Source organism: Macrotis lagotis, chromosome 7, assembly GCF_037893015.1.
Source record: "Macrotis lagotis isolate mMagLag1 chromosome 7, bilby.v1.9.chrom.fasta, whole genome shotgun sequence".
Classification (NCBI taxonomy): domain Eukaryota; kingdom Metazoa; phylum Chordata; class Mammalia; order Peramelemorphia; family Peramelidae; genus Macrotis; species Macrotis lagotis.
The window spans coordinates 19,995,731-20,011,783 of record NC_133664.1 but is presented as its reverse complement, the minus strand read 5'-3'; the positions used below and the strand labels follow the sequence as shown (position 1 = coordinate 20,011,783).

General features: G+C 49.6%; 1 protein-coding gene across 1 annotated transcript in view; it reads left to right on the top strand.

Moving 5' to 3' along the window:
* POMGNT2 (protein O-linked mannose N-acetylglucosaminyltransferase 2 (beta 1,4-)) overlaps positions 1-2,643 on the top strand; it is a 31,140-nt gene extending 28,497 nt beyond the window's left edge. Inside the window, exon 2 of the mRNA XM_074195589.1 lies at positions 386-2,643. Coding sequence (XP_074051690.1) covers positions 514-2,259 — 1,746 coding nt within the window. The 5' untranslated portion in view covers positions 386-513 and the 3' untranslated portion in view covers positions 2,260-2,643. The remainder of the gene's footprint in view (positions 1-385) is intronic.
* Positions 2,644-16,053: the final 13,410 nt, after the last annotated feature.

Below are 16,053 nucleotides of genomic sequence, written 5' to 3'. Positions count from 1 at the left end.
CCAGTCCTCCAGCTCAGCATCTCTGATCTGCAGTCCCCCAAGGAGTGGGGTCTGTTTTATTGCGTGACCGTCAGTCGGATGCAGTACCCTCTTAACTGCTAGGTCAGAGCTGCCAAGCATCGCTGGTTGGGGAGAAGATCCCTTTCTGCCATTATGCCCCCTTATGGATGGGGGAGAGGGCAACTTGGAGGCCAGTGGATCAGGTCTATTTGTCCCCTACTTCTTAGGCCCCTGAGACTCAGCCGGATTGTGTTCAATCCTCTTGTCTTGTGGATGAAGATATAGGACCACGTGGGATACCCACCCAGGCCACAGTGGCCCCCCTCATAGAACTCTGCCTGTTGTTGTGTGTTTGATCTGTTCTCTTCTCTTTCTCTCCCTTCAGGTCTCTGCTTCTTCTTGCCATGCCTGAGGAGATGGACAGTACCCCCCAAGTGTCCAGTTCTGCCTCAGTGTCCGGTTCCACCCTCTGCCCACCATCCTATTAGAAGCCCGGGCACCGGCAGAGGCAGGATGAACATCGCAGCTGTGTTCAATGCCCTGCTGGTGTCCATCCTGGCAGCCGTGTTGTGGAAGCATGTCCGACTGCGGGAGCATGCGTCCACACTGGAGGAGGAGCTGGCCCTGGGCCGCCAGGCCCAGGATTTCCCACGGGAGACCCCCAACTACCAGCTGGCCCTGCAGACCCTCCTGGAGCAAGGGACGCGCATGGTGTGCACAGGTCGCACCCACACCGACCGCGTGTGCCGCTTCCAGGACCTCTGCTATGCGGTGGAGGCTGAGGAGTTCCTCTTTTTCCACGCCAATGCGTCAGTCATGCTACCCAGCCTGGGTCCCCGCCGCTTCCAGCCTGCCCTGCTGGACCTATCCTCGGTGGAGGACCACAACACGCAGTACTTCAACTTCGTGGAGCTGCCTGCCAGCGCCCTGCGCTCCCTGCCCCCACCACTGTTCATGCCAGAGGTGGCCCTGATCGCCAACCGCTTCAATCCAGACAACCTGATGCACATCTTCCATGATGACCTGCTGCCTCTCTTCTACACCATGCAGCAGTTCCCTGACCTGGATCGCGAGGCGCGACTGGTCTTCATGGAGGGCTGGGGGCCAGGGCTGCACTTCGACCTTTACCATCTGCTCAGCAGCAAGGTGCCACTGGTGCGGGAGCAGCTGAAGGGCCTGGGCCGCCTCCTGTGCTTCCCGCGGGCCTATGTGGGGCTCTCGAAGGCCACCACCTGGTACCAGTATGGCTTCGTCCAGCCGCAGGGTCCCAAGGCCAACATCCTGGTCTCGGGCACTGAGATCCGCCAGTTCACCAGGTTCTTCATGGAGCGACTAAACGTCAGCGTGGCCGAGGGGCGGGGCACGGCGGGTGAGGAGTACATCGTGGTCTTCAGCCGGACCCTTAACAGGCTCATCCTGAATGAAGCGGAGTTGCTGCTGGCTCTCGCCCAGGAGTTCCAGATGAAGACCATCACAGTGTCGCTGGAGGACTATGCTTTTGCGGATGTGGTGCGGTTGGTCAGCAATGCTTCCATGCTGGTTAGCATGCACGGGGCGCAACTCATCACCGCCCTCTTCTTGCCCCGTGGCTCTGTAGTGGTGGAACTGTTCCCCTATGCCGTCAATCCGGACCACTACACCCCCTACAAGACGCTGGCCAGCCTCCCCAACATGGACCTCCAGTATGTGGCCTGGCAGAACACCAAGCAGGAGAACACAGTCACCTACCCCGACCGGCCCTGGGACCAGGGGGGCATCGTCCACCTGGACCGGGCCGAGCAGGAGCGCATCCTACAGAGTCGCGAGGTCCCCCGGCACCTGTGCTGTCGTAACCCTGAGTGGCTCTTCCGGATCTACCAGGACACCAAGGTGGACATCCCGTCCCTGCTCCAGGCCGTCCGAGGGGTGGTGAAGGCTGGTCTGGGGCCCGGCAAGCAGAAGTGGGCCGACGGCCTGTACCCAAGCAAAGTGCGTGAAGCCCGGTGCCAGGCCTCCGTCCAGGGTGCCGCTGAGGCCCGGCTGAGTGTGTCCTGGCAGAGGCCCTGGAACCTCGAGTTCGTGAAGGTGAAGGAGGTGAAGTACGAGGTCTGGATCCAGGAGCAGGGCGAGAATGCGTACATGCCTTACATCCTCAGCCACCAGAACCACACTTTCGCCGAGAACATCAAGCCCTTCACCACCTACCTGGTGTGGATCCGATGTATCTTCAGTAGGAACCTCCTGGGACCTTTCGCAGACGTGCTGGTATGCAGCACGTAGCCCGCCGGCCTCTCCACGGCAGGAGCCCCACCCGCCCCCTCCCCACCCCACTAGTGCCTCGGTGGTGTTTCTTGCATTTCCCGTGTGTGTTCTTGACTGTGACAGTACTCGGTGGAACCTCGTTCCTCCTCTCCACCCGGCCCCTCCAGCCCTCCAACACCAACTGACCACCCACCCTGCCCCTCTACCCACCCCAGGCTCTCCCTCCATCTGTAGTACTGGACAAGTCACTGTGACTCAAGTAGCGGGTTTGCACCCTGCGTAGGTTTAGAGGGACGGGGTGGTGGCGTGGCCTATCTCATTAGCTTCTTTGTTGTGAACCTTACCCAAATCCTTTCTTAAGGATGTGTTGTTGAGACGTTCAATAAATGGTTGTGAGCATCATCCACGAGTGCTGTGATTGGGGTCTGGGAGGGAGCCTGGGGCCTCAGGCTCCAGGACATTGGGTGTGGTGTCACAGATCCCAGGTCCAGAGCCCATGGTCATCCAGCCACAGGTTGGGCTGTGAACCCAGAGCTGTGGTCCTGCTTCCAATCCATCAGCAGCCCTGCGCTAGGCTAAGAAAAAATTAGAGAAGCCTTGCCCATGGGTGGGAGCACTGTGCCCATATCTAAGGGACCCATTTAATGGAGGGGAGCAAAAGGGAGCCTCAGGGGGAGACACTGATGGGGGGTACATCCAGAAAGACTTAATGGAGAAGTGAGTTTTGCAGAAAATGAGGAGCTTTGGGTATCTCCAAGAAGACCAGGGAGAATGTCTGAAAAGGATCTTTTTTCCCTCATTATAAGTGTGATTTAGTGGAAAGACCACAGGCCTCAGGGTCAAGAGACCTGGGTCTGAATCTTGTTTTCAGTCCCAATCACAGGTGACTCAGGACCTCTTGGAGCCTCATATTTCTCATCAGTAAAATGAGGATAACGTATTATCTTCTGTGGTAGACCTAGAGAAATGAGCAGGGTCTCTTCCTTCTCCTTGGCCAAGCCACAGTTTCCACCTAAGTGGGTTTTCTTTGCTAGGTGGGGCAAAGGGGGAGAGGGAGGTGGAGGCAGAGACTGGGAAGTGGGCTTGGCCAGAAGGCGCCGTCTTAAAGGGTCCTTCCCCTTCCCTCCTTCCATTAAACCGCACAAGAAACTCAGCACAGGCAGAGGTCAGGGACCTTCCCATGATAGCCATAGGGACCCTAATCCTTTGACAGATGAAGAAACAAATGGCAGAGCTGAGATTTGAGGCTGAATGAGGCCTTTAGGGTCATGGACTCTCAAGTCCTCAGTTCCAGAGGCCATTACTGTGTATAGCCTTGCCCTCCCCACCAAAGAGCTGAGCAGCTGCCCCAGGACACCCCCAGTCCCTGGGCCTCTGGAATGAGGGAGGCCTGGCTCACCCAGGCTTGTTGCTCCCAAATAGCCTCTAAGAGCTCAGAGTCCTCCCCCATACCCATGAGAACAATGGCATTTCAGAGTCAGAAGTCAGAGGCCGTCTCCTTGAAGCCGCCATCCCTTACAAGTGACCAGCCAGCTTCTGCCTGATGACCACCAGGGTGAGAGACTCTATAGGCAGACACTCAAGTTGGGAGATCTCCCCAACAGCTTCCACCCAGGACACCTTGTTTTCTCCATGTCAACCTCCTCTGACCCCTCTCAGGACCTTTTCCCTCTGATGGACTTTCTCAGATGCTCTCCAGCTTATCGGCACACCGCCTAAGCCATGCTGTGGTGTGGTATCTCTGGAAGAGCCCTTCTGGAAGTGTGTCCTCAAAATCTAGTGTGAATTAATAATAGCTGGCGCTTCAGGTTTGCTGTAAGTTAAAAAGAACCCTTGGGGAGGTAGCCTGGCAGTGTTTTGGGTCCTGCTGACCCTGGCCCTGTCCAGGGCAGAGAATCCAGGGTGGCTGGATCATCACTGCTTCCAGTCATCCAGAAGGGAGCCAGAGCAGTCAGGGACATCATGGGAGAATCAGATGATGCCTCCAGGAAGGGCAGCGGGTGCTTCAGGTTGACCCCCTGGAGGCTGCCAGCCCGACCCCCTGGAGACAGAGGGTGAGGGGCTCAGGTAACTCAGCAGAAGTTTCATGCTTAAGGGGATTCCCAATATCTGGCCAAGTCCCTCGGCTGTGATATATTTTCTACTTGGTTGATTCTGAAAGATGAGCTCCAGCTGGGCCTTGGCCAGAATAATTAAGGCCATGCCTTCTCCATGCCCATCCTGGTTTCAGCCAGGGTCGGAATCCTCTGTCCATGACCCTAAACTGGCTCAATGACACAGCAGAAGCAGGAAGCCTTGGTCGGGCCCAGGAAGCATTGCCGTGCTAGGCTTGGAGTCAGGAAGACCGGAGCTTGAATCGGGCGGCAGACGCTTTCCCACCAGGCAAGTCCCCCTGGGGCCTCAGGTTCCTCATTGGTAAAGGTTGTAGTCGAGTCTAATGAATAGGACCCAAAGCACTTGGGAAGCCTCCTAAAGGTGTAGCCCCTATGATCATGAGACTTGTGCTGAGGCTGAGCCAAAGGACCTGGTTCAACTGATCTGGAAAGCAAGGGAAGGAAATCATGTATGACCTTTGTCTTGGAAATTCCCCAAAGGAAATGAAAGCCAGAAAAAAAAATCGAGATTATCCTCATTTTACATGAAAACATCCAGTGGCCTTTTCTGCATCCTCTCATTTCCTGCCCACTGCACCCCTTTGAACTGGACACCCCCGTCCCTCAGCAGCTATCATCTTTTGAGATGCATCAGCCCTGGTACTCCTGGGTCCATGGCCAGCTGATTGGTGCCTCTGCCCCATCCATCCCCCATTTAGCTACCAAAGTGACTGGCCATGTGACCCGCAGTTTAATAAACTGCAGTTGCTCTATGGCTTCCAGGATCAGATAGAAAATCCTCCCTGGTTTTTAAGGCCCTTTGTCACAGGTCCTTTCCTGCCTTTGCAGTCTTCTTAGACCTTACTGTCCACATGGTCTGTGATTCAGCCACAGTAGCCTTCTGCCATTCCTTGGATAATTCCTTCTTCTTCCTCCTCCCCTCTTTTTCTTTTCTTCCTCTTCCTTTGTCATCTTTCTCCTTTTCTTCCTCTTCTTTCTCCTCATTCTTCCTTCTCTTTTGTCATCTCCTTTTCCTCTTCCCTCTACTTCCTTGTCTTTTTCCTCTTCCTTTTCTTCCTTCTCTAATTTGTCTCCTTTCTCTGAGTGCCTCTTATATTATCTCATTTGGTTCTGGCAACTCATGGGAGACATTATCTTTATTTCACAGATGAGGAAACAGGCCAGGAGAGGCTAAGGGACTTGTCCAGGATCAGTGTTGAGTAGTAGAGGGAAGTGGAGCATCATCATAGATGTGAGGGAAGGGACCTGCTGTCCACAATCCCGCACTGACCCCTTTTCTTCAGAAATGAGGATGATAAAAACAAAAGAAATCAACAAAGAAATCTGTTGAATTGAATCGACTTAGGGACAAGACATTGGGGGAAGGGAGGTGAGGGAAGGATTATGAATTAATACACAACTGGGGTCAAGGTCCCACCATGAAGTGAATCTGGCTTCTGTCTAGGTCTTAGGATCCAAAGCCCAGGCCCAGATGAGGTATCAATGGCTGTGCCCCCCAGCCTCCCCCCAGTCTTCTGCCTTCTTCAGAGTGGCCCTGATCAGACTGAATTGCAGATGGAGGAGATGGAGACATTGCCAGATGCCAACGCCTGAAAATATGGAAGCTTAGTGGGTCTGTGGAGGATCGCCCTACCCAGAGAGGTTTGATTCAGGTGCAGTGCAGCAGTGGCCAGTCAAAGGAGTGTCCATCCGCCATGGCTGGAGGGTTGGCCCTCTTCGTATCCACCTTTCACAACCTTGTTTTCTTCATGGCTCAGCTCAGATTGCCAAGTCTTCTGTGGGAAGCCACTGAGTTAGATGAACTGGGTTTGAGGTTGAGCCAGTTGTTCTGAGGCCCCATTCAATTTTCAAGCTGTGATAATCCCATTATTTGTACTCTGTCTTTAGCTGTTCTAGAGCATTTTGGATTCCTCTATTGTCCTTTGCCCAGGATCCTTCCCTGCCTCAGTGCCCTTCCCTGCCTCAGTGCCCTTTCCAGTGGCAGTAAGATTCCTGAATGGAAGGATGGCACCATGCATTGGTTTTCTATTCCTAATGTCTAGTGCCTCATTTGTGGGCAATGTTAGCTGAATGGGTGCTTAAAAATCAAGATTTGGAGCTGGAAGGATCTTAAGGTTGGTTAGTTCAATCTCATTTACAGATAAAGAAGCATTCCTACAGAGACTTAGTGGCTTTTTCAGGAAAGTAATAGCAGAACAAGGATGTTTTTACCCCCAAAGAAGTCAGGGGTTAAATGAGTTGCCCAGGGTCACACAGCTATTAAGTGTCAAATATCACAGGTCCTGACTCTGGGGCTGGTGTTCTGTCCACTTATTTATATATTTATTTTTAGTTATTGCAGGGCAATGGGGTTAAGTGACTTGTCCAAGGCCACACAGCTAGGTCATTATTAGGTGTCTGAGGTCGGGTTTGAACTTGGGTCCTCCCGACTCCAGGGCATGTGCTCTATCCAGTGCACCACCTAGCTGCCCCTGGAAGAGGCTTTAGAAGGAAAAACAGCTATTCCTTTTTTTAAAGTTTTACGCTTATATTGATTTTTTTCTTCTGCTCTTGCCATCACTCCTGGTATGCCCTCTCTGTTCTCTCCTCCCAAAAGTGGCTTGCCCTTGTAACACAGAAAATCCACGGAGCCAGATGAACCAACATTAGAGCATGCTTGGCGTTCCACAGTCATCACATGTGAAAAGAGCTGTTCTAGAGTGATGGATTATTCCACTTCTCTAAGCTTTAGTTTTCTCATCCACAAGCCGGGCCACTCACGGAATCACAAGATTCTGATGTGTCCAAGGCAAGCCCCCGGACACTGGGAAGCATTGTACATTTAAGAGATATATTTGGGACTGAATCTCAGAGAAATTTCTCCAGGGCCAGGCAAAGGTGAAGGAGGTGGTGAATTGGGCCGTTGTTCTTGGAAGAGGAATTTCCTTTAAAAGTTTTAATAGAGGAAGTGTGAAAGAAAAAAACCCAAGGATAGAAGAGGCAAATAAAAACTCATTTCATCTGGCTTCTCAGGGGAAGGAATTACTTTTATAAACCATTGTCAGAGTTTAGAAACAAAAAAATTGATGACAACATTGCTTCCATTTCCCAACAACTCAACAGAAGCTTGACAGCTCAGAAAATGGGACTCCTGGTTCTGGCTGCTGCTTGCTTCGAGGACTCCTCCCCATGCCCGGCTCTGCAGGGAGCCCTCACAGCCCCTCTTCCCCATACAGAAGCTGCTCCCTCCATGCTGTCCATCTCTGGATCCTTCTGTTATTGATTGTAGAGGCAGAGACTGGACTCCAAGGCAATGACCTACTTGGTCCTCCAGCTCTGCCCGCTACCCCCTATGTGACATTTGGGGAAGTCATGGCACCTCTTGGGCATCTGAATTTCTCCTGTAATATAAGGGGTCAGTCTCTGATGTCTCATCGATGATATGAGGTCTTTATTATAAGACCACAAATCCAGAGTGGGAAGGGGCCCTAGAGGGCATGTTGTGCCTAGAAAACAGACCCACAGAGATTGAAGTAATCTTGTAACCTAGTCTAATCTCATTTTACAAATGGGGAAGGAAGCTAAAGCCCAGAGATTCAAGCTGGAAGGACCCCTTAGAGTCCATCTTGTCCAAGCCCCGCATTGAGAAACAGTCCTGGGGCGGTAAGTGATTTGCTAAGAGTCCAACTGGTTATGAATAATGTAGTCTGCATTCAAACTTGCTTTCCCCATTGCCCAGAGTGTGAGCAGATGTATTTCCTTGTCCCCTTTCTGAAAGGGTTGCTTGGCAGACGGGGCTCTGACAAGGGGGTGTCAGCACTAGCATGTGTTGGCTACTGACAGCTAATTAAATCAAGGCGTCCACCTGCTTCTGGGGGCTGGGGGAGGGGGTAGCTTGTCTCCAGTCTTCAGGTAATTACCTAACAGATGAAAGGCGGCCCAGGGTCCCTCCTGGTTGGGGCCCTGGGCTAATTGAGGACGGTGGCAGCTGCAGCTCTCTCTGTAGCCTCTCACTCCTGGGTCCTTAATTAATATCTGGCTGGGCAGTCCCTGCACTGCAGAGGTGTGAGATTCAAAACAGCATGCAAAATTCATGCCAGACCTTCTCTGCCTTACTTCAAATGAGATGCAAACAGGCTATGATGAGAAGAAGCGCATGGGCCTTTCTCCCCTCCTCAGAAGACTGCCAAAGGGAGGGAAGGGGTGTGTGGGCACAGGGGCACAGGAAGAAGAGGGGAAGGGACCTCATTTAAAGACCACTGTGCAAGGCAATTTCACAAATTTTCTGGTTTTTTTAATGTAGGATTTCTTTTTAATCCCCAATCCAGTGGGGCAATGTCAAAAATGGCTCCGCTGAAAGATACTACAATGGGGGAGTTGACTTGGCTAAGAGAGGATGACTTCCCTGTAGTCACAGCTAATAAAATGTCAGAGGCAGGATTTGAACTTAGGTATTCCAGACTTCAGATTCAGCCCTCAATCCAATATTGTTATTAGTAATATCACGCTGCCTCTCCAGGAGAAAGAGGGCAAGTCTATGGTTATGATGTATTCTTGATATTGGGAAATGGCATTGGGAAAGATGGAGCATGCCTCTAAGACTACCACTGGTGGATTGTTTGAGCTCAGGAGGTCTGGGATGCAGAGAGCCATCAGGCCCAAGGAAAGGAGGGTGGTCCTAGGTGGGAAATGGAGCAAATCAAAGCTCCCAGGTTTATTAGTGGTGAGACTGGGTCCATGAGTGGCATGATAGGAAAAGAAAGAATGAAAGGAAGGAAGGGAGAGGAAAAAAGAAAGGAGGGAGATAGAGAAAGAAGAAAAGGAGTGGAGAGGAAGGAAGGAAGGAAGGAAGGAAATCCCCAAAGGCCTTGATGTTGGGTCATCTTTTTCCATTACTCCTTAATGAATAGATGCAAAGTAAAAAGAATTTATTAACTGTCTACTTTTTGTCAGACATTTTACAACTATTACCTCATTTACTGGAGAAAGACAAGACGTAAATAGAGGCTGGAAGGGGGGAATCTCTCACAGGATCCTGATTTGGAAATGACCAGGAAATCTCTCAGAGCTTCTTCTCATGAGCCAATCATCAGTGTTGACATGTTGCACACCATTCACACAGATGTAAATAGTTGGTTAGTGTGGAGCAGAAAGTCATATGTGACCCAGGGTCACATGAGCCAATCATTATGTGCCAACTTCCTTTGCTCAGTTTTCTGCCAGTCAACATTGGCAGGAGGAGGGGTACGAGAGGGGAGGGGTGGCAAGCATTTCAGAGCTGGAGTCCACCCTAAGGACCCCTGAGGTTGGGTCATCTGGACCAATCGACTCATTTCACAGATGGAAAAATTGAGGTCTAGTCAGAGGGAGGATCTCTCAGGAGGAGTGGGACTGGGCTTTTCTCAGATGGTGCTTGGGGTCTCGGCTAATCTATGTCAGAAGCAGATCTCGAACGTGGCTGTTGACTCTAACCACTGACGCTGCCTCAAATGCTTCAGAATCTTAGTTGAACTGACTTGATCGGAGGACAGCCCGGGCGGTGGGAAGAGTGGAGAGTATGAGGCCAGAGGGTCCTGGTGTGGACCTTGAGAGATGCCTGTGGCTGATGTCCTGACCCTGGGCCTCTGTTGGCCTAGGGAGCCCCTAGCTCCTCTGCCTTCTCCAGCCCCCCTCCCCAGGCTTTGGTTCTCGGCTCCCTCCAGCAGGTGAGGCCTAGCTGGGCACCAATGAAGCTAGGGATAGCAGAGCCTTTAACCGGAGAGGGTGTGAGTGTGGGTGTAAGTGTACACGGGTATGTGAGTGTGTGTGTGGAAATGTATGGTGTGGGTGTGACTGGGTGTATATGAGTGTGTACAGGTGCGTGTGAGCGTGTGTGGTGTGTCGATGTGTGTATGAGTATGTGTGTGGATGAGTGTAAGGGGGAGTGTGGAGGGGGAAAGGGAAGAGATTGCATGTCACTCTCCTCATTGGCTGGGCCAGTGCGTCCTTGCCTGGGGCCTGACCTTCCAGAAGTGCTGTGGGAGTCGCCATGTGGGGTTGGCCGGAGACTCGCCCTTGGGCGCTGCTTCTGGGACCCTCCTGTCCTCGACTTGCCTCCCGAGGAGAGGAGCAAGGGAGGCGATGAGAGGAGCATGCTTTCTGAAGAGGATCTGCCAATTAATGCCAGGGCTGGCCTTGGGCTGGGGCTGGGCATGGCTGGCCCATTTCTGAGCTCCCTCTGACCAGTGGGGTGTGATGCTGACATCCACTCACTGCACATGGAGGACACAACAGGCCTGGGTTCACTGGGGAGATGTCACAGGTTTGGGGGCTCTGGTTCTCCCCAGACCTGATCCCAACCAGGTCTGCTGGGGATAGGGGAGGAGTGCCAGGGTCCCCACTGAATCTCAGTGTTAGCAGCATCTCGGGGGCCCATCTCCAGTGGCTCCCCATGAATACTAAGCATTAGTGGTAGGAACAGTCCTTGCCTTCATGGTGCTTGCAGTCTCCTAGGAGACATCATACAAAAAAGCTATGTAGAGAACAAACTGGAGATAGTCCAGAGAAGGCAGACCCTAGAATTATGGGGGATCAGGAAGGACTTTCTGTAGAAGCTGAAACTTGAAGAAAGTTAGGGAAGTTAAGAGATGGGGAGGAGAATGGGGCACAGAGAAAATGCACAGATAGGGTGATCTGGTCGCGCACGTGAAGGGTAATAAAGTCAGAAGGGTATCGGCAAGATAGGAAAAGGAGCCCGGTTTTTAAAGCCCAAATAGAGGATTTTTCTATTTGATTCTGGGGGTAATAGGGAGCCATTGGACCTAATTGATTAGGTGAGTGACATAGTTACACCTCTGCTTTGGGAAGATCATTTCAGCAGCTGAGTGGAAGATGATTGTGTCATTGAGCTCTTACTCAATGCAAAAAGGCAAACCATTTTTTTAAAAAGTTTTTGCAAGGTAAATGGGGTTAAGTGATTTGCCCAAGGCCACACAGCTAGGTTATTATTAAGCGTCTGAGATCAGATTTGAACTCAGGTATTCCTGACTCCAGGGCTGGTGCTCTATCCACTGCCCCACCTAGCTGCCTCAAGGAAAACCATTTTAAATGACGTCACTGATCATAGTTTGATGGTGATTGGGATTATTGGCATTTTGGTGGGTCTGACACAGATTATCATCACAATGGCGGATAGAAGAGGAGGGTGATCAGTTTGGAATGCTTGTGTCTCAGTCCAGGAAGTCTCAGAGGACTTGAGCTTAAAGGTATTTTAAAGGACAGTTGAATAGACCCAAGAATTTGGTCTGAAAAATGCAGAAATACTTCTAGCAACAGGGAGGAGGGAGAAAAGAGAATTCTATCCTTCCCCTTGACTTAGAGTCTTTTCTTTGGGGGTATGGGATGCAATCAATCACCAAGCATTCATTATGCACCCACAGCGGAGCAGATACTGAGCCAAGCCCTAGAGATAAAAAGAAAGGTAAAAAGTGGTTCTTGCCCTCAAGAAACCCCCATTCTTATGGGAAGATGTTATATAAATAAGTCGATGTGTACAGATAGAAAGTAAGCTTGGAGAGGAAGACCCTTTTGGGAGACTGTTGTCCTCTCTCAGCATCTGCATCCTCAACATCGCCCTCTCCTCACCCAACTCCTTTGTCCTTTGGTATTTACACCATACCTCATCTCCAAAACTCCATAAATATGTCCTCGTTGAGAGTAGTGTCCCTCCTTTTACACAACCTAGCTCTGTAATTCTGGACAAGTCTTATGTTCTCAATGTCCCAGGGACCTCTCAAAACTAAGTTTCTGAAGAGCCAATCCACATTGGTAGAGGAAGGTCCTCACTAAGACTTCACTGCACCAAAAAACAAAGCAGAGTTCTGGTTTTTTTTTTCTGTTTTTGCAAGGCAATGAGGTTAAGTGACTTGCCCAAGGTCACACAGCTAGGTAATTATTAACTATCTATATTTGGATTTAAACTCAGGTCCTCCTAATTCCAGGGCCAGTGTTCTATCCACTGTACCACCTAGCCACCCCTAGTTTTGTTTTGTATTTTTTTTAAAGTAAAGTACAGCCTTTGTGAATTTGGGCAAGTCATTTGTATTGATGGGCGGGCCTCATCTGTCAAATGAACGGATTAGCCCAGATGACCTACAAAGTCCTATATTCTTTATATTATGTATCCTCAACTCTTAGCATGGAGATTGCCATTGATTAGCTTCTGAATAACTGTTTGAGTAATTAATCAGTTGATTATTTGCTTGCTCTAACCTTCTGAGCATGTACCTGGACTTTCCATCTCTCATGGCTCATGCTCAGAATCCCACCCTGAGATGTGCTAAGGAAAAGAGAACGGGGGTGGGGAGAGTGTGGAGAAAAACCTGGAGGGAATGGCATAAAAGGAGCTTTTGCCATTACTGGGAAGACAGAGATAGCTGGGGTCAGGAGGCTGCTGAGAAGATAATGAAGTTCCAGCCACAGACTATAACAGGGAGGGAGGAAAGAGAAATGAATTTAGAAATTCAAAAGAAGGGAGTCAGAAAATTCAGGATATTTAAGAAAAAGCCAAGGGGGAGGTCTTGAAAAGAAAAGTCGGGGTTCTTCAAAGCTGTGAGGCTTGTCTGAGAGAAAAGAGCTGCCTCCCTGATCTAGCTGATCCAGCCCTTTGTTTTTCAGAAACATTGCTGTGGTTTTAGACTGTGGCATGAATGTTCATGGTCCAGATTCAGAGTGTGAGGGCAAAGATCTGCGTGAGAAAGTAACTGGGGTGGGGACCCCTGCTGCCTCCTTCTGGTCTCAGTCTGAGGCTCATTGGGACCAGGGTGAGAGTGATTTACAAAGACCTAAGCTCACCACTTCCCTTCTTCCTATTCAGTTCAATCCCAGAGACAAGAAAGAGGGGGAATCATAGTGATGCTCTTTGGCCCAGGGATGGCTGACCACAGGCTGGCTGGCCCACTTCCCCTTTTTTGAATGGTTAGTGGTGCTCTCCGGGTTCCCATGTACATTTATCTTGAGCTTTCAGGACCATCAGAAGCTGAATCCATCGTCTGGAGAGGAAAGAGGATAGAAGATGGAGAAGGAAAAGGAAGGAGAAGGGAGGGGAGGAGAAAGAATTGTTATGAGTTCCCACAATGTGGAACAGAAAAATGGCACAATATTTTTCATACAATCCATTATCTCTGCTGCTGATAACTAGCCTTGAGTATCTGAAGACCCTCCATGGAATAGGGGTCAGCCATGTCCTGCTTGGCGCAGAAGACAGAACAACGAGCAATGGTAGAAGTCGCAGAAAAGTAGATTTGAATATGATATCAGGAAAAACTTCCAACTTGAGCTACCTGAAAGTAAAGTGGGTTTGCCAGAGGTTTCCCAGAAGCTTTTGTCTTCCTATGAACTGGGCTGGATGGCCTCTGAGGTCCTTCCAACTGTGGGAATTCTGCAGACTTCTCTCTCCATCCCTTCCAACCATTCTTATTCTTGCTTCTTTAGAAAAATGTTGTGATGGTTTGTGTCTGTGATTGGTTGATATAATTGGAGTGATCAGCAAGCACCCTGATCTCCGGAATGAGGACCCCCACCTCCCCACAGCACCGAGGACATGCCCAGCTCTTGCCTGCCTTCCTTCCTTGCTCCCTTGCTTCCTTTCCAAAGCCTTCTAACTCTAGACCTGGTACTCTTGAAATGACTGTCCCAAGGACATCTAGTTAGTTAAATGAGAGAACCAGACTTCAATACTGCCTCATAAGTCTTGTTTCATAATGAAGTCTTAGTCTAGGAATGCAAAGAAGGAAAAGCCCAGAATACTCTTTCTCACATCCCTGGCAACCAAATGTCTCAGTGTCAGGAGGTACCAGTATGGAGGGCAAGATCCACTCAGGTTACCATCTTTAGCAGCATCTCATCTCTCTCTCTCTCTCTGTCTCTCTCTGTCTCTCTGTCTCTCTCTCTCTGTCTCTCTCTCTCTCTCTCTCTCTCTCTCTCTCTCTCTCTCTCCCTCAGTCAACCATAAGATAGCTCTCTTCTCTCTTGCTGTGTCATAATTTACTCCTTGCCATATTCTCAGGGAATGGGGAGAGGAGAAAGGAGTAGTAGTTCCACATTTCAGATATAAATCATAACTCTATTGAATCCAGATAAATGGGAACACTACCACCATTTTTGTGGGAGTTGACAAATACCATGATTTTAACTTTGGTGTTTGAGTTTGGCAAGAACTCAGGAACATACCATTAATAATGGGCTTGGCCTAGAGAGGAAAGGAAGAGAAACAGAACAAAAACAGCTCCCTTTGGTTCCTGGAGAAGGTTGGGAGAAATGATGTTCAGTTAAAAGTATTATTCAAGAAACGTTAGAAATGAGACATAACTGAAGTAGCTCTGGGGTCCTTACCTCAACCCTCATTCCTACTTGTATTTTGAGTCTCCAGAGCAAGACTGGTTCCATCTTCCCCTTGGGATTCTAAGGATACCCCTGAGGGGCAAAGGGGTATCTTTCTATTGCCATGAACTCAAGCCCCATTCCAGTGTGTTCTCCCCCAATATCAGTTGAAAGTTATCTCTTTAATATCACCTAATTAGTGCTAATTAATATCTCCTCAAGATCATTGATTAGCCCTGAAGTACAATTTCACCGATGAATAACAATCATCTTTTGCAAAGAGATAGTTGCTAAGAAATTATTTTTAAAAAATAGAAGTACAGAATATGCCCTAGAACCATGGAATTCTAGCCGGTACTCTGCAACCCGGAGCACACTGGGTACAGGTCTTAAAACAGTTGTTACAAATTATCCCCACCCCCACCTCACCAAATTCCTTCCCAAATGTGTCAGCAGAGCTGATAAATAAACTGGTCCTTCTTGTAACTGTTCCCTGGGATCGAAGGTCACTCCCTAACCGGGCAGAAGGAGCTGATGATAAGGCAGTTCATGCTGACATTCTTGGTGACATGATGGAGAGATGGGAAATCAAGAGACAGATCCCATCAGTCTTGGGCTCAGTTTTGGTCACTGAAGACCAAGAAGGACATTGATAGATGAAGAGCCCATATCCATGTCATATGAAGAATGACTGAAGGAACTAAAGATGTTTAACCCAGAGAAGAAAGGCTGGGAAGTGATGGCTGACTTGGAAGGGCTGAGGAGGGTTGTCTTGGCAGGGAGGGGATTGATTCGCTTTGCTGGTTCTCAGAGGAACAATGAGTGGAAGGGTCAAAGACCACTTTAGACTCAAGAAAAGGAGAGCGGTCCATAGTTGCTGTGTCTTGAGAGGTGATGGGTTCCTCCTTGGAGGTCTTCAAACAAGCTGGATGCAGTCATGTTCTATAGAAATTCATGACTTTATGGCCACTGAAGGTCCTTCCTCCTCCCAAAATTGGTGCCCTATGAAATGCTTACGATTGATTAATTCAATGGGACACAGCCTTCAGAATCCACCTTCTCAGGTGTTATTCTCATTTTATTGTCATGGAAAGTCTTCTATTTTTTTTTTTCTATCTAAAAGCCTTTTCTACCTAAGGCCCTGGCCTGGAAGGCAGAGATCCCGGATTCCAGTTCCAGCCTTCATTCTAATTTTTCCTGAGATTTTGCTCTATGTCCATATTGACTCTCACTTTCCAGCTTTCCCATGAATCTTGCGGTGATCTTTGGTACCAGAGGGAACCCCAGTTGACTCCTTCCAAGGGGCTTTCATTCTTTTTGGTCTAGAATTACATTATCATCCCCCCCTCTTCTTCACCCT